Source organism: Cherax quadricarinatus, chromosome 41, assembly GCF_038502225.1.
Source record: "Cherax quadricarinatus isolate ZL_2023a chromosome 41, ASM3850222v1, whole genome shotgun sequence".
NCBI classification, from domain to species: domain Eukaryota; kingdom Metazoa; phylum Arthropoda; class Malacostraca; order Decapoda; family Parastacidae; genus Cherax; species Cherax quadricarinatus.
In genome coordinates, this window is record NC_091332.1 from 7,056,694 (window position 1) to 7,083,856 (window position 27,163).

A 27,163-nucleotide genomic window follows, 5' to 3' on the forward strand; every position below is an offset into this window, starting at 1 on the left:
GTGAAACTAAAAAAGGAAAGCTGCAATAAAAATAAATTGAATGGGGGGTATCACGGGATATCAGGGGGGGCATGGGGTGGGTCATCTTTTATGGGCTCCAGGAATTGAAAAAACATATAAAAGCAAGAAAAAAAGGGAAAAAAAACTAAAAGTATCATAAAAGCAATGGAAAGCACTGCCCCAGCTGGAAAATTTTCGGAGGCCTGGTCACAGCCCGGGCCCCTTGGGGGTTGGGAACTCTCCCCGGGTAAACTCCAGGCTCTCTCCGGGGGAAAGGGGTTTGTGGCCCCAGCCAGTAAAAGTGACCTTCAAGGCAGAATCGACTCGGGAACAGGATCCTGAGGGGCCCGTTGGGGGAATCCCAATACAGGAAGGATCTCAACCGCGACAGAACAAAAGCAGAAAGGAAGAAAAGAGATGGTACAAAGGCAAAAGGGGGAAAAGAGAGGATGGAGAAGACAGACAGAGATCACAGACACAGGAAGATAAAATCCCTCCTAAACTTCCTATAGAAGCCTCCACCCGGTAAACCCCATGCAAAAAAACATTCTAAACAAAACACCATGCCACATCAATTGCCCCCCCCACTGCATTAAAAATCCCCCCACAGCCCACCATGTTCTTATCGGGTTCCCCCCCCCCAACCCCCAATACCCCCGAAAAATTTTGAAAAAAAGTTGAAGGTGTGGTATAAAAATGATGGAATAACAAACAAGTATGAATAGAAAGTAAAAAGACACCCCCAGACAAAATGACCCCGAAAAAAAACTCCAGAATAACAGTTAATCCCATCCGGATTCTCCTCGGGAAAAGACAGAGGGGGAGGGGAGGGGGAGTTGCACTGCTCATTAAAAACCAGTGGGGTTGGGAAAAAGGAAGGAAAGGATGGGGGAAAGGTTTTGGGAAAAAGTCTGGGAATAATGTGATAATTGAAGTCGACCCCCACAGAACTGCAGGAGGCCAAGAAAAAAATTTGATGAAGCAACAGACAATGGTCACACTGCCAAGGGGGCCGGGAGCACACATGGGAGCAAAGTTACTATTATGGGGGATTTCAATCACAAAGGGATTGACTGGGGAAACCTGGGCCTGGGGTCCCAAACATGGAAACCAAAATGATGGATTTGGGCTGAAAAACCTTCATCAACATTTAGAAAACTACCAGAGAGGAGGGGGATGAACCAGCAAGCTGGACCTTTTTCACCGGTAGTTTGACATCGAGGATATCATGATATAGTAGAAAACCCCCTGGGGAATACTGTTTTTTGGGTGACACATAGTTGGGGCTCCCCAATGGAACGCAGGGTGGGGGGGAAAAAACCAAAATACAAAGAGGAACTATAGGCTTAGGAACCTTTAAACATTCATGGGAGGGGGCGCAGAAAAAGTAAAGAAATGGGCTATTGGGAACAAAATCAAAAAGGCAGAACAGGTTTTTTTCCCAAAGGGGAAAAAGAAATAATGGGGAAAAACAGAATGATCCCTTTGGGTTTACCAAAGGGGTAGGAGGCAAAAGCTAGGTGTATTTGAGAATGGAAAATACAGAAGACAGAAATAGAAAATAAAAGATTAGCCGAGAGCCAGGAATATGCCCGATAGAAAAGGGGGCTCAGCGGGTGAAAAAACCGCATCAAAATCCCAAAACAGAAGCTGTTTACAGCCATGGAGGGAAAAAAACAGTCAAGGGCCCGGAATCAACTAAGGAAGGGGGTGGGGGCCCCCAGAAAAGACCAGGGTTGTCAGGAGCTCCCAAAAAATTTAAAGTATTTAATGGGAAAAAAGTAGGACTCAGGAAATCAGAGCAGGGGGACCACAAGTGCTGGATGGGTACATATAACCAGGAGGGGGTGGCTTATAACTTGACCCTCAAAAAGGGGGGGACCCGACAACATCTCCTGGGTCCAAAAAAACAGAGACATTGTGGACCATTAACAAAATCTTCAAACCCTCATTTGAAACTGGGCAACTCCCAAATATGGAAGATGGCAAATGTAGTCCCAATTTTTAAAGGGGGCAGACGGGGGCACTAAACTACAGACCTGTATCACTAACTGTATATATGCAAGGTCATGGGGATCATCATGGAGAAGTGGTGGGGCACCTGGAAAAAACAAGGGATAAATTTACAACCAGCATGGGTTTTAGGAGGGAAAATCTGTGTCCAAAAACCATTGGGGGTTTATGACAAAGGGGACAGAATGAAAAAAGAGGGGGGGGATCGACTGCATTTTTGGACTGCAAAAAAGGCCCCTTTGACACATTCCTCACAAGGTTACTGCAAAGCTAGGATCAGGCACACAAACAGGAAAGGCACTGCAATGGGTGAAATCCACAGGGGGGGCAACAACAGTCATGGACGTGATGGGGGTCAAAATGGGCCCTGTGACAAGCGGGTTCCCCGGGGGCAGTCCCGGACCTGTGTTTCTTGGTATATGAAAGACATAACAGAAGGATGACCAAAATGTCCCCTTTTTTCGGACGTGTGAATTTAAAAGAAAAAATCGGGTGAGGGTCACGGCTACAAAAAAACACCCCGGCTACAAGCCTGGAAAAACCCCCCTTTAGTTTAACCCCCCAAATGCAAAGTCATGGTGGGGGAAGGCAAAGAACCAGACACAATATGTTTTGATGGCCAAAGTCTAAACCCCACTCAAGAAAAGATCGGGGTGAGTTAACACCAAAATTCTCCTGAGGCGCCATCAATCAGATAACTGCTGCGCAGGGGGGGCCCGGAAAAAAAGGTGGGGTTAACCCCCGTGGGGTTTTTAAATCTTGCCTTTTCTAGGCCCATCGGGGATCGCACCAGTTTGGAATCACCTAGTCAAGCACGTCAAAAGAAAGTGCAAAGGTTGCAACAAGACTAGTCCCAGGTTCGGGGGTTTCCTTTAAAAAGGTTGGGGAAAACGCCGTGACACGGGGGCCAGGAGGTCAGGAAACTGTCGACATAAAATTCTGCGGAATAGACAAGGTGGACAAAAACGGATGTTGAGATGGGACACAGACACAAGAGGTCACGTAAGTTGAAATAGATGAATCAAAGGGGTGTTAGGAATTTTCTTCCCGTCATAAGTAGTCAGGCCGTGGGAAAAGCCTAGAAAGTGATGTGTGGGGGCAGGAACCATTAAAAGTTTTAAGGCGAGGTATGATGGGGTCATGGGGCGGGGGGAGAGGACCTAGTGCAATCGTGAAGGGGGGGCCAGGAGCTATGACTCGACCTCTGCAACACAAAATGAGGTGAGTACACACTGTACTGCCCACATACAGGATGGTAGTCCCACAGACTAAGCACAAACACTCTGACATAGTGATGAACAAAACTATCAAGTTGAAAGGTAGGGCTTGTGCAACTATCAGGAATCTTTATAGAAGCTGTTCATGCTTGCTGTTGTGTTTACCTCTTCATCTATTCACCACCTCTCCTACACATCTGATGTACAATTCAGAACCATTACACCTCATACTGTACCGTCACAGTGGCCAGGTTGGGAAGACCAACACACACTCATGCCCACCATCTGTGTGCAGGTCTGGAGACAAAACACACACTCATACTGCCCACCGTCACAGTGTGCAGGTCATTAAACACACATACTGCCACCGTCTGTGTACAGGTCCCGAGACCAACACACACCTCATGCTTACCGTCACAGTGTACAGGTCCCAGGAATCAAACACACACTCATACTGCCCACCGTCACAGTCATGCAGGTCCCAGGAGACCAAACACACACACTCCGCCACTGCCCACCGTCACAGTAGCCACCGGGTCCCAGAGACCAAACACACACACTCCTTATGCCCCACCGTCACAGTATGGGTCCCAGGGGACCAAACACAAATACACTCAAACTTCCACCATCACACAGTATGGTTCAGGAGACCAAGCTTACACACTATGCTACCCACCGTACAGTATGGGAGTTCCACGGGGCGGAACACTGCCACTCAACAAATGTCTGCTGTATAACAAAACGTGATGCAGGAGTCTTCTCGTGTGCTGGTACGCTGATGAACAACAGTACTAGGACTTCTAAGCCAGGGGATACCTGTATGCCTCTGCAGAACTACTACACCACTGAGAGAAAACATTGAAATGGCTGTCATCCTATGGCCAACGAGAAGAATAAGAAAACTGGCAGGGGATAGGATGGTGGAAGTCTTCAGTGCACATGGGGACTGTGGTAGCTGGACGGTGTGAGGTCCCAACTCCCGGGCGACCACCAACACACACAGACACTATGGAAATGTTCAAATGCAGGCTCCCTTTTTGCCTCTCTTCCCCACCACAGAGGGTCACTTTCTTGTCTGCTTACATCTTGCAGAAGGAGCCATAATTTCATCTTCCTACTTCGTGGAAGTTGCTGCGCTTATCCGCTGCAAAACAAAGGAGACTGATGAACTAATTTCATTTTACTTACCTACAGCATCTGTATTTGATGAAGAAGCTATGTGTGGCGAAACGTTTCAACAATAAAGATACCTAACTGTGCACATGTCTTATTTATCACCTTATCAGTGTTTTATACCATTGTCGACAAACAAAGGAAGTCCACTTTCCCCATCCACGAGTTCACCAACATGGCATCGTTGTCTTACTTCACTCCGTCGCCCCACACAATAACAACGCGTCTTGTTTAATTGCAAAGCAAGTCAGGCTGTTTGACATGCGCATTTAGAGCCTGTTTGTAAAAAATAAATAATAAATCCTCCTTGTTTCCCAGAAAATTAAACCCTTCTTCCCCACTCCCTCTGAAAACAGCATTACATAGTTACATCACTCCTCCCTGTACCCAAATCCGATGGCCGGAGGCTTATCATAATGGGCTGGCCCAGTGGTGAGATCAATTAGAGTCTGGACTGGTGCTACCTGGAGGGTGTCGGGGTCAACCGCCCCTCGGACCAGTCCTCACAAACTGTCACCTCTCTCTGTTTCCCTCTGGCCTCATCTACTCCTCACTTTCCTCCTCCTTTTACTCTGCGTGTGCCAAACAATCATACGCTATTCAGGAGGAAGGAGTGGTACTATGAGGAAGGTGTTTAGAGTGGGAGGAATGCCAGTGTTTAGTGGGCATGGCCTTTTTCTCTCGTTAGGATATGTGAGAGGATGACAAGAATAGGGACAGGGACTTGGGTAAACAGCAGTATGAAAAATGAGATGCTGGTAGATAGGAAGAGACACCAGGAATGGTCAAGCTGCCTGATCACTTTTAGGTAAGATTTCAAAGAAATAGTGACAGCCCTCTGTGAATGAAACAGTGTGACAGCCCTCCTGTAGATGAAACAGTGGTGACAACCCTCTGTGAAATGACACAGTGGTGACAGCCCTCTGTGAATGGCTGGTGGTGATAACCTCTATGAGATGTGAAACAGTGGTGAGCAGCCCTCTGTGAATGACACAGTGGTGACAGCCCTCTGTGAATGACCACAGTGGTGATGGCCCTCTCTGTGAATGACACGAGTGGTGACAGCCTCTGTGGACTGACTGTGGTGACTGACCCTCTGTGAATGAGGCAGTGGTGACAGCCTCTGTGGAATGACACAGTGGTGGCCCTCTGTAGATGACACAGTGGTGATAACCCTCTGTGAATGACACAGTGAGTGACCAGCCACTCTGTGAGCCAGCACAGTGGCGACAGCCCTCTGTGCAGATGACACAGTGGTGACAGCCCTCATGAGACCAGCACAGTGGTGACAACCCTCTATGTAGATGACACCAGTGTGACAGCCCTCTGTAGACTAGCACAGTGGTGACAGCCCTCTGTGAATGACACAGTGAGCAGCCCTCTGTGAATGACACAGTGGTGACAGCCCCTCTGTGCACGCTCTAGCCACTGCAAGGGAAATATTCATATGGGTGGCCCCGAGTGAGCTGACACTTATTTGTATCACAACAGTTGTCTACAATGAGACCTTACCTAGATGGAGAGTGCAAACACCAGCAATGGAGACATCAATAACACTTAGATGGAGTGCAAGGCACCAGCACTGGAGGCATTAATAACACCTAGATGGAGATGTAAACACCAGCACTGAGGCATTAACACCTGGTGATATAAACTCCAAGCATAAGAGCATCAATAACCCTAGATGGAGGTGGCACAGCCTACAGGCATCAATAACACTTAGATGGAGGTGCAAACACCAGCACTGGAGGCATTAGCACACAGGTGGAGATGTAAACACCTTTGGAGGCATTAATAACACCTAGATGAGTGTAAGCACCAGCACTGGAGGCATTAATAACACCTGGAGTGGAGTGTAAACACCAGTACTGGAGGCATTAATAACACCTAGATGGAGTGTAAACACCCATTGCTGGAGGCATTAATAACGCACCTAGATGGAGTGTAAACTGGCACTGGAGCATTGTAACACCTAGATGGAGTGTAAAACGCCAGTACTGGGGCATTAATAACACCTGATGGAGAATTATGTAAACACCAGCACTGGAGGCATTAATAACACACTGGATGGAGTGTAGCTCTGGCACTGGGCATTAATAGCACCTAGATGGAGTGCTATTTTGCAGTACCGGAGGCATTAATAACACCTAGATGGAGGTGTAAACTCCCAGCACTGGAGGCGTGTAACACCTGAATGGAGGTGTGAACTCCAGCACTGGAGGCATTAACACTAGATGGAGGTGCAAACACACCCGACGAGCATTAATAACACCTAGATGGAGTGTAAACGCACCAGCACTGGAGGCATTATGCTACCTAGATGGAGTTATAACCACCAGTACTGGAGCATTAATAACACCTAGATGGAGGTGTAAACTTTCAAGTACTGGAGGCAAGTGTAACACCTGAATGGAGTTGTAAACACCAGTACTGGAGTAATAACACCTGGGTAGGTGTGAAAGCACCAGTACTGGAGGCATTATTAACACCTGGATGGAGGTGTAAACACCAGTAACAGAGGCATTAACTCTTACCTAGATGGAGGTGTAGCACCAGCACTGGAGGCATTAACAGCACCTAGATGGAGGTGTAAGCACCGAGTACTGGAGGCATTATGCTACCTGAATGAGGTGTAAACACCAGTACTGGAGCATTAATAACACCTAGATGGAGGTGTAGCACCAGTACTGGGGCATTAATAACACCTAGATGGGTGTAAACACCAGTACTGGAGGCATTAAATAACACCGATGGAGGTGAAACCCCCACACTGGAGGCATTAATAACACCTAGATGGAGGTAAACACCAGCACTGGAGGCAAAAAACCTGATGGGGGTCCAAAGAAAGGAAAAAAGGGATGAAGGAAATAGAAAAAAGAAAAAAAGGAAGGGGAAAACAAGGGAAGGAGAAAGAACGAGAGGTAGGAAAAAGGGGAGAAGGGAAAGGGAGGGAGAATAAAGCAGAGACCCCGGGAGAACAAAAAAAGAAAGCCAGGGAAAAAACAGATTTTTTGAACGGGGGGAAGAACAAGAGGTAAGAATGAGAGGGAAGAAAACAGAGGAAAAAAAAAGAAGGAGAACAAGGGGGAAAGAAGAGGGGAGGAAGAACGAGAGAACGATGAAAAGGCGGAGGAAGGAGGGGAGAAAAACGGGAAGAGCGAGAGAAGCGAGAGAACGGGGGGGAGAAAAGAAAGAAAGAACGAGGGGGAAAGGGGATAAAAAAAAGGGGGAAAGAAAAAAAAAAAAGGTCGGGAGGTTTAGGAGAGAACGAGGGAGATTAAAGGGAGGACAAGGGAGGGGAGGATGGGGGGAGAGGAAGAGGGGGGAGAGCAGGAGGATGGGGGAGAAAAAAGGGGGGAGGGGGAGGAGGGGGGAGAGGAGGAGGGGGAATTTGAAGATGGGGGGAGAGCAGGGATGGGGGAGGGTGGAAATGAGGGACAGGAGGATGAGGGGAGGGTATAAGATGAGGGGGGGCAGGAGGATGGGGGGAGAGTATCAAGATGGGGGGAGGCAGGAGGATGAAGGGGGGAAAGATGGGGGGAGAAGGAGGATGAGGGGGGAGTAGAAGATGGGGGGAGGTAGAAGATGAGGGAGGCAAAGTGGGGGGAGTAGGAGGGGAGGGGAGTATAAGATGGGGGGAGACAGGAGAAGAGGGGAGAGAGAGGATGAGGGGAAGTAAAGAGGGGGGAGAGCAGGAGGAAAGGGGGGGAAGAAGAGGGGGGGAGAGAGGAGGATGAGGGAGGATGAAAGGGGGCAGGAGGAGGGGGGAAGTAGGAGGATGAGGGGGGGAAGAGAGGAGAGGGGAGGAGGGAAGTATAAAGATGGGGGAGAGAGGAGGTTGGGGGGTATGAAAGATGGGGGGAAGCAGGGGGGATGGGGGGAGGAAAAGATGAGGGGGGGCAGGAGGATGGGGGGAAGTATGAAGATGGGGGGAGAGCAGGAGGATGGGGGGAGAGTAGAAGGATGGGGGGAGACAGAAGATGAGGGAGAGAAGGGGAGGGGGAGGGATGAAGATGGGGGAGAGTAGGAGGGGAAAGGGGAGAGGGGGAAGGGGGATGGGGGGCAGGGGGAGAGGGGAGTATCAAGATGAGGGAGGGGATGGGGGGGAAGTGGGAGGAGAGGGGAGAGTGAAGAGGGGGGGAGAGGGGGATGAGGGGGAGCGGGAGGATGGGGGGAGAGGAGGATGGGGGGAGGCATGAAGATGAGGAGAGCAGGAGGATGAGGGGGGGGTAAAGAGAGGGGAAGCAGGAGGAGAGGGGGGGCATGAAGGGGGGAGGGGTAAGGATGAGGAGGGGCAGGAGAATGGGGGGAGAGCAGGGGGATGGGGGAAGTAAAAGATGAGGGAGGCAGGAGGTGGGGGGAGAGTAAGAGGAGAGGAGAGAGGGGGATGGGGGGGAGAGCATGAAGAGGGAGGAGGGGGAAGGGGGGAGAGATGAAGATGGGGGGAGAGCGGGAGGATGAAGGGGGATGGGGAGAGTAGGAGGATGGGGGAACATGAAGTGGGGGGCAGGAGGATGGGGGGGAAAAGTGGGGGAGAGCTGAGGGGAGAGGGGGGGAGAGGGGAAAAGGGAGAAAGAAGAGTGGGGAGAGCAGGAGGATGAGGGAGTAAAGATGGGGGGAGAGCAGGAGGATGAGGGGGGGTAAGAGGATGGGGAAGAGAGAGGGGGAAGGCATGAAGATGGGGGGAGGAGGGGATGGGGGAAGAAAAAAGGGATGGGGGAGGGGAGGATGGGGGGAGAGCAAAAGGATGGGGGGAGGGAAGAAGATGGGGAGAAGGGGAGGAGAGGGGGAGGGGGAAAATGGGGGAGAAAAGGAAAGGGATGAGGGAAAAGGGAGGATAGGGAGAGAAAAGATGAGGAAAAGCAGAAGGATAAGGGGAGAGTGGAATGGGGAGGGGAGGAAGGGGAGAAGGGAGAGGGGAGAAAAGGAGGAGAGGAGGAGAGGGGGAGAGGGAGGAGACCGGAGGATAAAGGGGGGGGTAGGAGGAAAAGAGACCAGGAGGATGAGGGAAGGAGGATGAGGGGAAGAAAAAATGGGGGAAGAAAGAGGATGAGGGGAGAGAGGATGAAGAAAAAGGAGGATAGGGGAATAGGAATGAAGAGGGGGGAGGATGGGGGGAAAAGGGGAAAAGATGAGGGAGACAAAGGGGGGAGAAGGGGATGAGGGGAAAAGGGAAGGGGAAGAGAGGCAGGGGGAAAAAGGGGGAAGGAGGATGAAGGGGATAAAAAGAGGGGAGGAAGGGGGGAAGCAAAAATAAGGAAGGGAAAGGGGGGAGATGGGGGAAAAAGGAAAAAAGGAAAAAGGGGGGAAAAAAATGGGGGAAGAAAAGGGAAAAAAAGAAAGGGTAGAATGGGGAAAATAAAAGAATTGGGGAGGGGGAAGCTGGAAAAGATAGAAAGAGGACGAGGAAGAGGGGGGGCGGAGGGGGAAGAGGGAACAGGGGGGAAGAGGGGGGTAGGGGGAAGGAAAATGAGGGGGCGCAGGAGAGGGGAAAAAGAGGATTCAGGAGAGGGGAAAAAGGTAGGGAAAGGGGGAAAAAAGAGGGGAGGCAGGGAGGGGGGAAGAGGCAGGAGAGGGAAGAAGGGGGGAGGAAAAGGAGGACCCCGGCGAAGAAAAAAAACTTGGGGCAGAAGGGCCACCTGTTTGAGACCTGTTCTCAGAACAAAACCCGCAGGATCCTGAATTGGGAAAACCCACACGTCACCCCCCGCTTCCCTATCCCCGCCCAGCAGGGGGATTTTGCCTTTTCAAAACCCAGACCACATCCTGCAGCTGCCCAGTACCCTCCCCTCTCTCTCAAGGGCAGGCATCTTACATCCCCCACACACCCACCACCCGCGACCAATCATCAGGGGGCCAGTCTATCACATCCTGTCCCAACATTAGAGGTTTCATTACTAATGTTTTGGAGAGCCACACAATTTTTTGGGAACACTGACGCCCCGACATGATAGTGTTGTTGAAGCTTTTTTTGGATGACGGGACTCAAAAAATTTTTGCAAAATTCTTACACCTCATGGATGAGAAGAGACAGGCAAGGGCAAGGAGGGGGTGTTGCTGTGTGCTTCTAAAAGGTTCATGCCAACATTGATGTTGCCCCCCCTACAATCTTGAAATGATGTTTTTCGCAATAAACATAAATTGCAATGCTAGTCCCCTTGTACTAGTGTGCAATGTCAGCCTCAGTGGAAACATTCAGACCCCATCAACTTCCTAAGGGAAAAATTTTGACTCTTCTGTAAACAACTGTCAACATATCATAATTGTTGTGCCCTCAACCAACCCCCTTACAGGGGGGTTTTGATGCCCTTTCTTGCAGTATTTGACATGGAAATTTTGTTGTTTTCCCCACTCACATCTCTGGTCCTCCCTTGACCCAGTAGTGAGGGGATCTGGCAAAAGGGTAGTCACTTTAAACCCCCTCGGCTACTTTGGGATCGTCTGACCACAAGGCTGTTTTTTAAAATTTTAAGATCCCAACAGAACGAGGGGGGAGCCCACACGCACAACCGGGTTAGGGAAAAGAGGATGGCCAGCCCTTGTCGGGTCCCCACCACCGATGAATGCTGTTCCAGGGGATGTTAAAAAGAAAGTTTTCACGGGACACATCCTTAATTACAACAAGAAAATTCTCACCGGCAAATGTGACAACCTACAATCACCCTTTGGTTTGGTTTTGTTGTAGAGGGCTCTATGCTAAGTAAAAAGCATGGCGAATGAGGGAGACATCCATACCTAAACAGGAACTTGCAGGGGGCCCCTGGGTAGGGGGCGTTCAAAAGTGGGCCATTGTAAAGGGGGATGGGCAAAAAAAGAAAGTACATCAGGTATGGTAGGTAAAAACCTGGTGGTACCTGGTCGGACAGAAAAGGTATCTGCCTGATGAACTCATTCCACCTCTAAATCAAAGGATCCCAATTTTCAGTAGTCAAAAAAAGGCGGACCTCTTTGGAAATGGCAAAATGCAAGTTCCTGATCCAGCAAGGACCCCCTTTGCTGCAAGAACTGTGTAAAAACTGTCAGTGGTACAAAGGCAGGAGGGGTGCATTTTTCTTTAAAATTTTTGACCAAGAAAAAGGGGGCTTTCCCCGACAAGTTGAGCCCAAGATTGCTGAGATGTGCAGACCAAATAGCAGCACCCAAACTGCATCTTTCAGCACGTGACAGTGTAAATGGCCCCTCTATGGAAAGAGGCAAAAGTGTCCCCACAAAAAGAAAGCAGAGCAGAAACAGAACACAGAAGTGCATTGTCAATCACGGAGATCCCGAGACAATAATCCAAGAAAATGAAGAGTTTTTTGACTCACTCACACTTTTGGGTCGTCAATATGGCCAGGAAAAGGTTCTCTGCTGCTGACTTTGTTAAACCCTCCACTAAGTGGGACAGTCACTGATGAATCCAAAATCAGCCGGGGGAGTACTGACATTCTGGCGCTTTCGGGGTGTGGGACCCGGGGCCCTTAGCAAAATTCAAGCACTGGGGTTATTTTATAATCTTAAGTGGCTAATGGAACGGAATCCAAAACATCCATTGGGGCAGTTTTCCCCAAGGAAGGTACTGGAACCAGATGGAATGTCATTAAGACCTTTTTCATCTCATCCCAGAATCACATATTGGGACTGTAAAGACATTTATTATCCCAAAAGAAGAAATGCCAGCTGCTCTTGCACATCAATCACCAGCTGAGAGCATATCAGCTGAAATGGGTGGCAAAAAATTTTCACCTGAGAAAATGCAAATGATGATGTCTCTAGGACCCTGATGGTAATGTGTGCAGTAAGGATGAATGGGGGTGTTGGGACCTGGGGAGTTGATATCCTTTGGGGGAAATTTTACTCAAACAATGAAGAACCATATTGTAAATTGCAAACAAGGCAGCCAGAACACAGCACTTGCCGATTCACGTTGACAGAGGGGGGAAGATTCAAAGAGGGACAAGACGTCACACCTTTAGTATGTCCCCTTTTTTGGTTTTCCTCCTCATCTCACGCTTGACAGAGAGAGAAAGACAAGACGTTCTTTCGCCTGACCCATCCTGGTGATCTCATTTGAGAGTTCAACTGGGGGGGGTTTTATTTGTACAAAATTTGTCAAAGTACCACACTTAGATCCACTTCGAGAACAGCGTGAAGCAAGCTTTTATGCCACAAGACGGGCAGAAAGCAGCACCTTCACTCTGGCTGTACCTTTCTCCAGAACATCACTCCATCTGAGATCCTATATACCCAGGATGACTCGAGTATGGAGCACATTCGTACAGCATAATGATGTCAACGAGATAAAGTCAGCTGATCAAATAAAAATCTGGCCCACAGATGGCTCCAACTTCATCCTGTTCCCTACTTGTATGTCTCATAACAATAAAAATGCTTTCAAATGAGCTGATGTAGGTAACAGCTCTTAGCTTGCCAATAAAGTTAGGACTCCTTAACCTGTAAATAGCTTGTCAATAAAGCTAGGGATCCTCAACCTTGTCAAACCCTGTGTAAAAAAAAAAAAAAAAAAAGAGGGGACACATGAAAACGAGGGGAATACAAGGCTCTCTTACATGATATTTCTCTATATTTACCCTCCTTCCCGCCCTACCTCCCTCTTTCCCTTTCTACCCTCTATCCCTTCCTTTGCTACCCTCCCTCCTTCCCTTCCAACCTTTTCTCCCTCCCTATCCTTTCTCCTTCACCTATCATCTCTCCCCTTCCATCCTACCTTCCCTCCCTCCCTACCCTCCTTTCCTACCCTTCCTCTCTTCCTACCTTCCTTTCCTCCCCTCCCTTCCTCCATTATTCTCCTAGGTTCTCACCACTTACGCCTCTTACCTCTCCCTCTCCCTCTCTTGTTTGATTTCCCTTTCCTCTCTTGTTTGATCCCCCTCTCCCTCTCCTCTCTTGTTTGATCTCCCTCTCCCTTTCCTCTCCTGTCTGATCTCCCTCTCCCTCCTCTCCTGTCTGATCTCCCTCTCCCTCTCCTCTCCTGTCTGATCTCCCTCTCCTCTCCTGTCTGATCTCCCTCTCCCTCTCCTCTCCTGTCTGATCTCCCTCTCCCTCTCCTCTCCTGTCTGATCTCCCTCTCCCTCTCCTCTCCTGTTTGATCTCCCTCTCCCTCTCCTCTCTTGTTTGATCTCCCTCTCATCTCTCTGAATTACCTCAATCCTTTCCACCACTCACCGCTTATCCCTCTCACCCTTCTCTCAAGTCACTTTTAATTCCCTCCCTCACACCTACCTTCCTTTCCTCCCTCACACCTGCCTTCCATCCCTCCCTTACACCTACCTTCCTTCCCTCCCTCACACCTACCTTCCTTCCGTCCCTTACACCTACCTTCCTTCCCTCCCTCACTCCTCCCTTCCTTCCGTCCCTTACTCCTCCCTTCCTTCCCTCCCTCACACCTACCTTCCTTCCCTCCCTCACACCTGCCTTCCTTCCCTCCCTTACACCTATCTTCCTTCCCTCACACCTGCCTTCCTGCCCTCCCTCACACCTACCTTCCTTCCCTCCCTTACACCTACCTTCCTTCCCTCCCTCACACCTACCTTCCTTAGCTCCCTCACACCTACCTTCCACAACTCCTTCACACCTACCTTCCTTCCCTTCCTTACACCTACCTTCCTTCCCTCCCTCACATCTACCTTCCTTAGCTCCCTCACACCTACCTTCCTTAGCTCCCTCACACCTACCTTCCAAAACTCCATCACACCTACCTTCCTTCCCTCCCTTACACCTACCTTCCTTCCCTCCCTCACACCTACCTTCCTTAGCTCCCTCACACCTACCTTCCTTAGCTCCCTCACACCTACCTTCCTTAGCTCCCTCACACCTACCTTCCTTAGCTCCCTCACACCTACCTTCCTTAGCTCCCTCACACCTACCTTCCTTAGCTCCCTCACACCTACCTTCCTTAGCTCCCTCACACCTACCTTCCTTAGCTCCCTCACACCTACCTTCCTTAGCTCCCTCACACCTACCTACCTTCCCTCCCTCACACCTACCTTCCTTCCCTCCCTCACACCTACCTACCTTCCCACCCACACACCTACCTTCCTTCCCTCCCTCACACCTACCTACCTTCCCTCCCTCACACCTACCTTCCTTCCCTCCCTCACACCTACCTACCTTCCCTCCCTCACACCTACCTTCCTTCCCTCCCTCACACCTACCTACCTTCCCTCCCTCACACCTACCTTCCTTCCCTCCCTCACACCTACCTTCCTTCCCTCCCTCACACCTACCTGCCCTCCCTCCCTCACACCTACCTTCCTTCCCTCCCTCACACCTACCTTCCTTCCCCCCCTCACACCTACCTTCCTTCCCTCCTTCACACCTACCTTCCCTCCCACCCTCACACCTACCTTCCATCCCTCCCTCACACCTACCTTCCTTCCCTCCCTCACACCTACCTTCCTTCCCTCCCTCACACCTACCTTCCTTCCCTCCCTCACACCTACCTTCCTTCCCTCCCTCACACCTACCTTCCTTCCCTCCCTCACAACTACCTTCCTTCCCTCCTTCACACCTACCTTCCCTCCCTCCCTCACACCTACCTTCCTTCCCTCCTTCACACCTACCTTCCTTCCCTCCTTCACACCTACCTTCCTTCCCTCCCTCACACCTACCTTCCTTCCTTCCCACACACCTACCTTCCTTCCCTCCCTCACACCTACCTTCCTTCCCTCCCTCACAACTACCTTCCTTCCCTCCTTCACACCTACCTTCCTTCCCTCCCTCACACCTACCTTCCCTCCCTCCCTCACACCTACCTTCCTTCCCTCCTTCACACCTACCTTCCTTCCCTCCTTCACACCTACCTTCCTTCCCTCCCTCACACCTACCTTCCTTCCCTCCCTCACACCTACCTTCCTTCCCTCCCTCACACCTACCTTCCTTCCCAACCTCACAACTACCTTCCTTCCCTCCTTCACACCTACCTTCCTTCCTTCCCTCTCACCTACCTTCCTTCCCTCCCTCACACCTACCTTCCTTCCCTCCCTCACACCTACCTTCCTTCCCTCCCTCACAACTACCTTCCTTCCCTCCCTCACACCTACCTTCCTTCCCTCCCTCACACCTACCTTCCTTCCCTCCCTCACACCTACCTTCCTTCCCTCCCTCACACCTACCTTCCTTCCCTCCCTCACACCTACCTTCCTTCCCTCCCTCACACCTACCTTCCTTCCCTCCCTCACACCTACCTTCCTTCCCTCCCTCACACCTACCTTCCTTCCCTCCCTCACACCTACCTTCCTTCCCTCCTTCACACCTACCTTCCTTCCCTCCCTCACACCTACCTTCCTTCCCTCCCTCACACCTACCTTCCTTACCTCCCTCACACCTACCTTCCTTCCCTCCCTCACACCTACCTTCCTTCCCTCCGTCACACCTACCTTCCTTCCCTCCCTCACACCTACCTTCCTTCCCTCCCTCACACCTACCTTCCTTCCCTCCCTCACACCTACCTTCCTTCCCTCCCTCACACCTACCTAGAGACATGTGAAGGTAGACAGGTGACGCATGATGGTAGACAGCGGCCATGATGTAAACAAAACAACAGGTTGAGTCGACCCGTCAGTCACAAAGGTGGGTTGACAGGGAGAGGACCCACCCTAGTGAGTTCTCTCCCCACCAGGTTGGGTCCACCCTCCTAGAACAGGTGGGGAGAGAACCCATCTTCCTAGACCAGGTGGGGAGAGAACCTACCCTCCTCGAATCTCGCTAGGAACTAGTTGACCGCGGTTCCACCTCATGATCCTCGCTCGGAACCCACTTGAACCCTCCTAATTGATCCCAGTCTCGCTCTAGAGGCACGGGAGCCTCTACACAGATGCACTAAATAGAGCGAACCATTACAAAGGCGTAAAATACTTTCTTACGATACCTATGTGTCTTGTTCTATTATCTATTACCCTCAGATTCTTCCATGCTCTTCACCTAAAATAAATCCTTATCAACGAAAGTATTTTTGTATGAAAGTATTTTTGTATGAAAGTATTTTTGTAAAAAAATGGATTATATGTCTAGCATTGGGAGTAATCCCGCCCCAAGGAAAGGTCTGGTTCGTATAATCCTACCCAAAGGAAAATTTGGTGGGTGTAAATCTCCCTAAAAGATTTCGTGAGTGTAATCCTAAAGGAAAGATTGGTTGGTGTAATCCCCCTAAAGGAAGACTTGGTAGGTGTAATCCCGCCCCAGAATGAGGTATACTTGATATAATCCCTCTTTATCCTCCCCTCTAACAACCCCTCCAACATTCTGAGGGCGGCACTGCTACCCCTAGAGCCTCTCACGCCCGCTCATTCCCGCCCACCGCCTCATCATCGCCAGGTATGGGCGATGACCTCAGTAACGGAATTATTAACAACGGAGGTGACTCGTCATGACTGCAGTACTTGGTGAGAGCTGCTATGTTGGCGAGGTTATCTTAGTTACCATTGGCAGGAAGAGCTATGTTGACTGTGTTATCATTACTCGCTGGATAATCATGTTATCAGTTATCATGCCTGGCAGGGTGGATAGGTGAGAGAGATGAATTTATAAGTGAAGAGTATAATGGGTATGATGTAAGGAGAAAGGAGAGATAATGAGGCTTCATTCTAGGCTGGAGAGAGTAGCTCCAGTTCCCTTGATGAAGAACCTCTCTTAGAGAGCGATGGTTGAGCACTCACCTCCCACAGGTTGACCATGCAGAAGTCGTCAGGTATGTCTCTCTCTCTGACAGGTACTCCTACGACAGGGCCAAGTTGAGTGTATCTGGTGAGTGCCGCCCGTGCCACCACCACCTCCACCTGCCGCCCGGGCACTTGCGTCACGCCCATCACGCCTACGTCGCTGTCGCTATCGACGGAGCTGTCCTGCGGCGGCGGGAGGACGCGACGTTCGAGGGAGAGGCCCGGGGGAAGGCTGGTTCTAGCGTAGCAGGTTGGCGAGCCGGGGCGCTGTGGATCCCGCCACGTTTCTCCCTCACGTTCCTCCTCCCGTCCGGAGAGATTGACGGGGGAGTCTCGGTGGGGCGGGGCTACGATCACGCCGTTCTGCTGCGGCAGGTCGTGTGTGGGCGGCGAGCATGTGTCCGGGAGAACGTGGGTGGGGCGAGAGAACGGACACGTTCCTGCTACGTGACGCGCACCGCACTCTCCACACAGCTTGATGCGTATAGCCACACGCCTCTCCTCCTCCTCCCTCACGCCCACACCCTCCAGCACGCCACTCTCCTGCTCCTTCACTTTGGGCAGGAGGAGGTCCGCTGGCGGCGGCCGCAGCTCCAGCGTCGTCACCTCCCGAGCCTCGTAGAGCCGCCTGCGGGTGAAAGAAACACAGGTTAGTGTAAGCTGGTAGTCAACACGTATTGATCAGGTGGAGGGCAGGAGGCAGCAAGCATTGATCAGAGCACAGGTGAGCGGCGCCACCTGTTGACGCCCCGCCCTCATCTGCCCTCACCTGCTGCCCTGCCACCACCTGCTGCCCCGCCCTAACCTCCGTTCACCTGCTGCTCCGTCCTAACCTCCTCTCACCTCAAACCGAATTTTTTTCAGCTAGTTAGGCCAAGCAACCAACAAACAATTGCAAAAAAATCAATTTGAAAGGAAATAGGCGCGTGGATAAGGACCAAGACTTGCCTAGCACGGGCCAGTAGGCCTTCTGCAGTGCTCTTTCTTATGTTCTCAAGACACTGCTTATCAAGATATTTCAAAACTGTATATAAATTACAAATAAGAAAATTGCAGAATTTAACAATTTGGTTGAGGTGTCCAACAAGTGACGTGGAAGAGTCTAAGTGGACGCCCAGACCTTCACGTGGCTGCAACCTGACTAACACAGTCAAGGTCACTAAAACTCTCCATCAATCTCTACCCCAAGTGAGGCTTTTCTTGGCAATCAAAACTTCTGTCTTATACCCATTTAGTCTTAAGTTTCTATTTGTCATACAAGTCTGAATAACCAGAAGTGCAACAAAGTTTTGTATCTCCCAAATTAATACCCTGGATGCAGCCTCGTGTATCGTCACTATGAAAATCATAATTTAAACCCATGTCCACCTAACAGTAAGGGTAAGTTTTTTCACGAATTGGGAACCTTGGAGAGTTCTTAATCACCTGAAGATTTTAATTCCCGTTGGAATTGCAATAATTATGGTTGCTGATGTAAAATATGCTCGGGTGTCAACATCCACGAACGGTAAACAGTTGCGGCCCAAGAACAGAGCCATAAGTACAAAGACGACGACTCAGATACAGAATCATTGATTACTGTTTGATATAACAGGCGCGAGTTCGAAAGTAACAATGTGGTGTTCATAAGGTCAAAGCTGAAAAGATCGCTTATTAACAACCCATGATCAATGGCAACAAATACAACAGCAAGAACAAACAAAATTAGCAGAGACATATTTCTTAAACAGATATACATTACCAAATTATAACCTGTACAAAATCTTTCTCATCTAAACGAAATGTTCTACACGTAGACTGTACACACGGTAAAACACACGGTAAAACACACGGTAAAACACAAGACGAAACATTATTGCAGAAAACATCCGCTTTAAAAATAACTACTGATCAACTGAGTTAAAGAAAGAACACTCACAGGCGGGCAAGCTCTTTGAAACATTTATAATATTTAATGTAACACATATCTTATTAGAACCTTTGATATACCCCAGAACCCCAATCTGGCTAACTGCACCAAACTAACTGGACCGGGGGTCAACGCCCCCCGCGATAAAGTCCTTGACCAGGCCTGACACAACGTAATCTATGACACCAGACAAATCATAGTGAACTCTGCACCAGCTTGAGTTAAATCCATGTCACAGAAAATATTCTCTAATCTCTGACCAAAACATGAGAATCTCGACCCAAGACAAGAGAATCTCTACCCAAAACAAGAGTCTCTGACCAAAACAAATGAGTCTCTGACCAAAACAAAGAGTCTCTGACCAAAACAAGAGAGTCTCTGACCAAAACAAGAATCTCTGACCAAAACAAGAGAATCTCTGACCAAAACAAAGTCTCTGACCAAAACAAGAGAGTCTCTGACCAAAACAAGAATCTCTGACCAAAACAAGAGAATCTCTGACCAAAACAAGAGAATCTCTGACCAAAACAAGAGAATCTCTGACCAAAACAAGAGAATCGCTGACCAAAACAAGAGTGTATCTGACCAAAACAAGAGAATCTCTGACCAAAACAAGAGTGTATCTGACCAAAACAAGAGAATCTCTGACCAAAACAAGAGAAGGCAGAGGCCTCCTGAAGAACAGACTCAGAGATGGACACAAGAGACCTCGCAGGTCACTCAAATGGTCAAACGAGAGACCCCGATTTCTACGACACGATTCCATTTTTTTTTCTAATGCACTTGCTCGTTCCTTCCTTACCTCCCTCCCTCTCTACTCTTTCATCTCCCTTTCCTCCTTCCTCACCCTTTCCTCCTTCACTTTCCCACTTCTTCCCCTTTCTCTTCCTTCTCCTTCACCTTCAATCTTCTCTCCCTGTCTCTCACCTCCCTCCTCCTCCTCTCCCTCCCCAGGCAGTCATCAGAGTGTAATATTGGTAGAGACGGCTCATCAAAGGGAGACAACTGCAGAAGCTGACGTCAGCTACACTGCACTGCAGGCCGTGCACTGCAGGCCGTGCACCGCAGGCCGTGCACTAGAACACAGTTCGAGTCCTTCGTCCATTCTTCCGTGTAAACATCGACAGTCACTGACAAGGACACATCACCTTGAGTTCCTGGACTACACAGCTGTGAAGAGTGACACAACCAGCACCAGGAGACCTGCTGCTGCTGTGCTATCACCCAGCAGGGACACAGCTGCTGCTGTGCTATCACCCAGCAGGGACACAGCTGCTGCTGTGCTATCACCCAGCAGGGACACAGCTGCTGCTCCTCATGCAGTCAAGTCCCAGCTATGATGCTCGTAAAATCATCCTATTTTAAACTTCGTGGTTGAGTTAGGTTAGTTTAGGTTAGGTTAAGTTAGGTTAGGTTAGAGTAGGTTAAGTTAGGTTGGGTTAGAGTAGGTTAAGTTAGGTTAGGGTAGAGTAGGTTAGTTTAGGTTCCTGCCTACCTGGGGTCTACCTGGAGGGTATTCCGGGGATCAACGGCCCCGCGGCCCGGTCCACAACCAGGCCTCCCGGTGGATCAGGGCCTGATCAACCAGGCTAATACTACTGGCAGCACGCAGTCCAACGTACGAACCACAGACCGGCTGATCCGGCACCGACTGGGCCTTTGGTGGGGATACACACACACACACACACACACACACACACACACACATAATAAAGCTACGATCTTAGTTAGGTTCGGTTAGGTTAGGTTCAGTTGGTTTAGGTTAGGTTAGGATAGTTTAGCTTAGGTTAGTTCAGATTAGGATAAGTTAGGTTAGTTTAGGTTAGGTTAGTTTAGGTTAGGTTAGGTTAGGTTAAGTTAGGTTAGGTTAGGCTGGGTTAGGTTAGGTTAGGTTAGGTTAAGTTAGGTTAGGTTAGGCTGGGTTAGGTTAGGTTAGGTTTGGTTAGGTTTGGTTTGGTTAGGTTAGGTTAGGTTAGATTAGGCTAGGCTAAGTTAGGTTAGGTTAGGCTAGGCTAAGTTAGGTTAGGTTAGGTTAGGCTAAGTTAAGTTAGGTTAGGCTGGGTTAGCTTAGGTAAGATTTTGTTTACCAATTATCGATATTTTTATCACACAGATTTTCCCCAGTGTTTATCATGTTTTTTTTTTTTTGCTGCTTATGAAAAAAACGTAAACCTCTTCGACGTTTTATCTTTGTTTATGTTGCCTTGTTTGTCTGAGAATGAGTTTAATGTTTATGTTATGCGAATGTTTTTAGACATTGTTCTTGATTTTAAAGCTGTGTGTGTGTGTGTGTGTGTGTGTGTGTGTCTCTGTTTGTGTGTGTGTGTGTGTGTTTGTGTGTGTGTGTGTATGCGTGTGGGTATATGTGTGTGTGTGTGTGTATATGTGCGTGCTTTTGTGTGTGTGTGTGTGTGTGTATGTGTGTGTGTGTGTATGTGTGTGAATGTGTGTGTATGTGTGTGTGTGTGTGTGTGTGTGTGTGTGTGTATGTGTACTCACCTAATTGTGGTTGCAGGGGTCGAGACTCAGCTCCTGGCCCCGCCTCTTTTCTGAACGCTACTAGGTCCTCTCTCTCCCTGCTCCATGAGTTTTATCATACCTCGTCTTAAAACTATGTATGGTTCCCGCCTCCACTACCTCACTTGCTAGGCTATTCCACTTCCTGATCACTCTTTTGACTGAAGAAATACTTCCTAACATCGCTCTGACTCTTCTGGGTCTTCAACTTCCAATTGTGAACCCTTGTTTCTGTGTCCCATCTCTGGAACATCCTGTCTCTGTCCACCTTGTCTATTCCACGCAGTATTTTGTATGTCGTTATCATGTCTCCCCTACCCCTCCTGTCCTCCAGTGTCGTCAGGCCGATTTTCCTTAACTTTTCTTCATAGGACATTCCCCTTAGCTCTGGAATTAACCTTGTCGCAAACCTTTGCACTTTCTCTAATTTCCTGACCTGTGTGTGTGTATACTCAGCTACTCACCTAACTGTTGTTGTAGGGGTCGAGACTCAGCTGTGTGTGTGTGTGTGTGTGTGTGTGTGTGTGTGTGTGTGTGTGTGTGTGTGTGTGTGTGTGTGTGTGTGTGTGTGTGTGTGTCCTCACCACCGGCCCAGTCTTCCTGGTGACCTTTACGTCGACCTTGCAGGTAGTAGCAGCAACAGCTGTACGCCAGCTGACTCACACGCCTTAAAGGTGTCATTACGGAGCTCACGGCGTAGCTACACACGTTTTTTGTATTGCTGTGTTGTCCATTCACTAGCTCAGGCGTGTGAGCGTGTGTGTGTATGTGTGTGTATGTGTGTGTATGTGTGTGTGTGTGTGTGTGTGTGTGTGTGTATGTGTGTGTATGTGTGTGTGTGTGTGTGTGTGTGTGTGTGTGTGTGTGTGTGTGTGTGTGTGTGTGTGTGTGTGTGTGTTTGTGTGTGTGTGACAGGCCCACATCAATGATTTTCCTTAAAATACAGTACCATTAACCTCATAAAACTTGACAACATTGACACGCTTCATTTTCCTCTGAAAACGAAGTGTTATGACGACGAATTTCAGAGAAAAATCTTGTACTTTTGTAGTCCTGTACTCTTCTAGTCTTGTAGTTCTGTAGTCTTGTAGTCTTGTAGTGTTTTAGTTCTGTAGTCTTTAGTGTCGTAGTCTTGTACTTTTGTAGTTTTATGGTCTTGTAAATTTGTATATTTTATAGAGGGTAAATTCCGTCTCTCTGACCAGTACAGTAACAGAGAAGTGCTTCAGAAAGTAATTATGTGGGTGGACTGCATGTTCCTGCATTACACGAGGGCACTCGACACTGTGCTGTCCGGGAGACGAAGCCACGGTCGGTATAGGGCAGACAGGAGAGATAATGCGCATTAAATCAGAGAACGGAAGGGATGGAAGAGGTAGGAGAGGGAGTGAACGAGAGCTAGGAAAGGGATAACATACCACTCATTACAAACACTAGTACTTGTAGTGTTCGACATAAATCACATTCCGGGAGACAGTCATATATTTTCATTTTTACTGATGATGTAAAAAAAATATGGACGATGTAAGGCGAAAATGAGAGTGGAGGCTACAGAATGATACAGACATTCTGCTGGGATGATTACACAAGTGGCTACTGGACTGGTATATGTGAACGACATAACTGAAGGGATAGACTCAGAAGTGTCCTTGTTTGCAGATGATGCGAAGTTAATGAGAAGAATCAAATCGGATGAGGATCAGGCAGGACTACAAAGAGACCTGGACAGGCTACAAGCCTGGTCCAGCAACTGGCTCCTTGAGTTTAACCCTGCCAAATGCAAAGTCATGAAGATTGGGGAAGGGCAAAGAAGACCGCAGACACAATATAGTTTAGATGGCCAAAGACTGCAAACCTCACTCAAGGAAAAAGATCTGGGGGTGAGTATAACACCGAGCATATCTCCTGAGGCGCACATCAATCAGATAACTGCTGCAGCATACGGGCGCCTGGCAAACCTACGGATAGCGTTCCGATACCTCAGTAAGGATTCGTTTAAGACTGTATACCATTTACGTCAGGCCCATACTGGAGTATGCAGCACCAGTTTGGAATCCACACCTAGTCAAGCACGTCAAGAAATTAGAGAAAGTGCAAAGGTTTGCAACAAGACTAGTCCCAGAGCTATGGGGATTGTCCTACGAAGAAAGGTTGAGGGAAATCGGCCTGACGACACTGGAGGCCAGGAGGGTCAGGGGAGACATGATAACGACATATAAAATACTGCGCGGAATAGACAAGGTGGACAAAGACGGGATGTTCCAGAGAAGGGACACAGACACAAGAGGACACAATTGGAAGTTGAAGACTCAGATGAATCAAAGGGATGTTAGGAAGTATTTCTTCAGTCATAGAGTAGTCAGGTCATGGAATAGCCTAGAAAGTGACGTAGTGGAGGCGGGAACCATACATAGTTTTAAGGCGAGGTATGATAGAGCTCATGGGGCAGGGAGAGAGAGGACCTAGTAGCAATCAGCGAAGAGGCGGGGCCAGGAGCTGTGAATCGACCCCTGCAACCACAAATAGGTGAGTACAAATAGGTGAGTACACACACACACACACACATACAAAATACTGAGAGGAATTGACAAGGTGGACAAAGACAGGATGTTCCAGAGATTGGACACAGTAACAAGGGGACACAGTTGGAAGCTGAAGACACAGATGAATTACAGGGATGTTAGGAAGTATTTCTTCAGCCACAGAGTAGTCAGTAAGTGGAATAGTTTGGGAAGCGATGTAGTGGAGGCAGGACCCATACATAGCTTTAAGCAGAGGTATGATAAAGCTCACGGTTCATGGAGGGTGACCTAGTAGCGATCAGTGAAGAGGCGGGACCAGAAGCTCGGACTCGACCCCTGCAACCTCAACTAGGTGAGTACTACTTACCCTAGTGAGCCACATTCACTTGTGATCAGATCGTGTGTGTGTTGCTGGCTACCCTCAGATCGTGTGTGTTGCTGGCTACCCTCAGATCGTGTGTGTTGCTGGCTACCCTCAGATCGTATGTGTTGCTGGCTACCCTCAGATCGTGTGTGTTGCTGGCTACCCTCAGATCGTATGTGTTGCTGGCTACCCTCACATCGTATGTGTTGTTGGCTACCCTCAGATGCTGGCTACCCTCAGATCGTGTGTGTTGCTGGCTACCCTCAGATCGTGTGTGTTGCTGGCTACCCTCAGATCGTTTGTGTTGCTGGCTACCCTCAGATCGTATGTGTTGCTGGCTACCCTCAGATCGTGTGTGTTGCTGGCTATCGTGTGTGTTGCCTACCCTCAGATCGTGTGTGTTGCTGGCTACCCTCAGATCGTGTGTGTTGCTGGCTACCCTCAGATCGTGTGTGTTGCTGGCTACCCTCAGATCGTGTGTGTTGCTGGCTACCCTCAGATCGTGTGTGTTGCTGGATACCCTCAGATTGTGTGTGTTGCTGGCTACCCTCAGATCGTTTGTGTTGCTGGCTACCCTCAGATCGTGTGTGTTGCTGGCTACCCTCAGATCGTATGTGTTGCTGGCTACCCTCAGATCGTGTGTGTTGCTGGCTACCCTCAGATCGTGTGTGTTGCTGGCTACCCTCACATCGCTACCCTCAGATCGTGTGTGTTGCTGGCTACCCTCAGATCGTGTGTGTTGCTGGCTACCCTCAGATAGTGTGTGTTGCTGGCTACCCTATGTGTTGTTGGCTACCCTCAGATCGTGTGTGTTGCTGGCTACCCTACCTGGCTACCCTCAGATCGTGTGTGTTGCTGGCTCGTGTGTGTTGCTGGCTACCCTCAGATCGTATGTGTTGCTGGCTACCCTCAGATCGGGTGTGTTGCTGGCTCAGATCGTGTGTGTTGCTGGCTACCCTCAGATCGTGTGTGTTGCTGGCTACCCTCAGATTGTGTGTGTTGCTGGCTACCCTCAGATCGTATGTGTTGCTGGCTACCCTCAGATCGTGTGTGTGTTGCTGGCTACCCTCAGATCGTGTGTGTCTTGCTGGCTACCCTCAGATCGTGTGTGTTGTTGGCTACCCTCACATCGTATGTGTTGTTGGCTACCCTCAGATCGTGTGTGTTGCTGGCTACCCTCAGATCGTGTGTGTTGCTGGCTACCCTCACATCGTATGTGTTGTTGGCTACCCTCAGATCGTGTGTGTTGCTGGCTACCCTCACATCGTATGTGTTGTTGGCTACCCTCAGATCGTGTGTGTTGCTGGCTACCCTCAGATCGTGTGTGTTGCTGGCTACCCTCACATCGTGTGTGTTGTTGGCTACCCTCAGATCGTGTGTGTTGCTGGCTACCCTCAGAACGTGTGTGTTGCTGGCTACCCTCAGATCGTGTGTGTTGCTGGCTACCCTCACATCGTGTGTGTTGTTGGCTACCCTCAGATCGTGTGTGTTGCTGGCTACCCTCACATCGTATGTGTTGTTAGCTACCCTCAGATCGTGTGTGTTGCTGGCTACCCTCAGATCGTGTGTGTTGCTGGCTACCCTCACATCGTATGTGTTGTTGGCTACCCTCAGATCGTGTGTGTTGCTGGCTACCCTCAGATCGTGTGTGTTGCTGGCTACCCTCAGAACGTGTGTGTTGCTGGCTACCCTGAGATCGTGTGTGTTGCTGGCTACCCTCAGATCGTGTGTGTTGCTGGCTACCCTCAGATCGTGTGTGTTGCTGGCTACCATCAGATCGTGTGTGTTGCTGGCTACCCTCAGATCGTGTGTGTTGCTGGCTACCCTCAGATCGTGTGTGTTGCTGGCTACCCTCAGATCGTGTGTGTTGCTGGCTACCCTCAGATCGTGTGTGTTGCTGGCTACCCTCAGATCGTGTGTGTTGCTGGCTACCCTCAGATCGTGTGTGTTGCTGGCTACCATCAGATCGTGTGTGTTGCTGGCTACCCTCAGATCGTGTGTGTTGCTGGCTACCCTCAGATCGTGTGTGTTGCTGGCTACCCTGAGATCGTGTGTGTTGCTGGCTACCCTCAGATCGTGTGTGTTGCTGGCTACCCTCAGATCGTGTGTGTTGCTGGCTACCCTCAGATCGTGTGTGTTGCTGGCTACCCTCAGATCGTGTGTGTTGCTGGCTACCCTCAGATCGTGTGTGTTGCTGGCTACCCTCAGATCGTGTGTGTTGCTGGCTACCCTCAGATCGTGTGTGTTGCTGGCTACCCTGAGATCGTGTGTGTTGCTGGCTACCCTGAGATCGTGTGTGTTGCTGGCTACCCTCAGATCGTGTGTGTTGCTGGCTACCCTCAGATCGTGTGTGTTGCTGGCTACCCTCAGATCGTGTGTGTTGCTGGCTACCCTCAGATCGTGTGTGTTGCTGGCTACCCTCAGATCGTGTGTGTTGCTGGCTACCCTCAGATCGTATGTGTTGCTGGCTACCCTCAGATCATGGCTAATCTCACATTTCAAATAAAATTACCCCCCTTGAAACCACTGTTCAGGGTTCTGTCTTGGTTAGATGTTTTTAGTGCGATATATATATATCATTTCAACCGTCGAGTGCGCAGCACCAACATGCAACCCTCGCATGATCAATTACATCGTAAAAGTTCAAGTGCCGAGGGTCACAACGAGACTAGTTCCGGAGCTAAGAGACTGAAACACGAAGCAAGGGTACGAGAAACGAACCTGATGACCGGTGTAGACAGTACCACGACGTACAAGATACTCGGAGGACCGAAACGTCTTCAGTGAAG

At 49.5% G+C, this 27,163-nt stretch overlaps 1 protein-coding gene across 1 annotated transcript in view; it reads right to left on the reverse strand.

Moving 5' to 3' along the window:
- Window positions 1-27,163, reverse strand: part of LOC128695894 (uncharacterized) — a 451,682-nt gene that overhangs the window by 219,337 nt on the left and 205,182 nt on the right. The window contains exon 4 of the mRNA XM_070092812.1: window positions 17,060-17,690. Coding sequence (XP_069948913.1) covers window positions 17,060-17,690 — 631 coding nt within the window. The remainder of the gene's footprint in view (window positions 1-17,059; window positions 17,691-27,163) is intronic.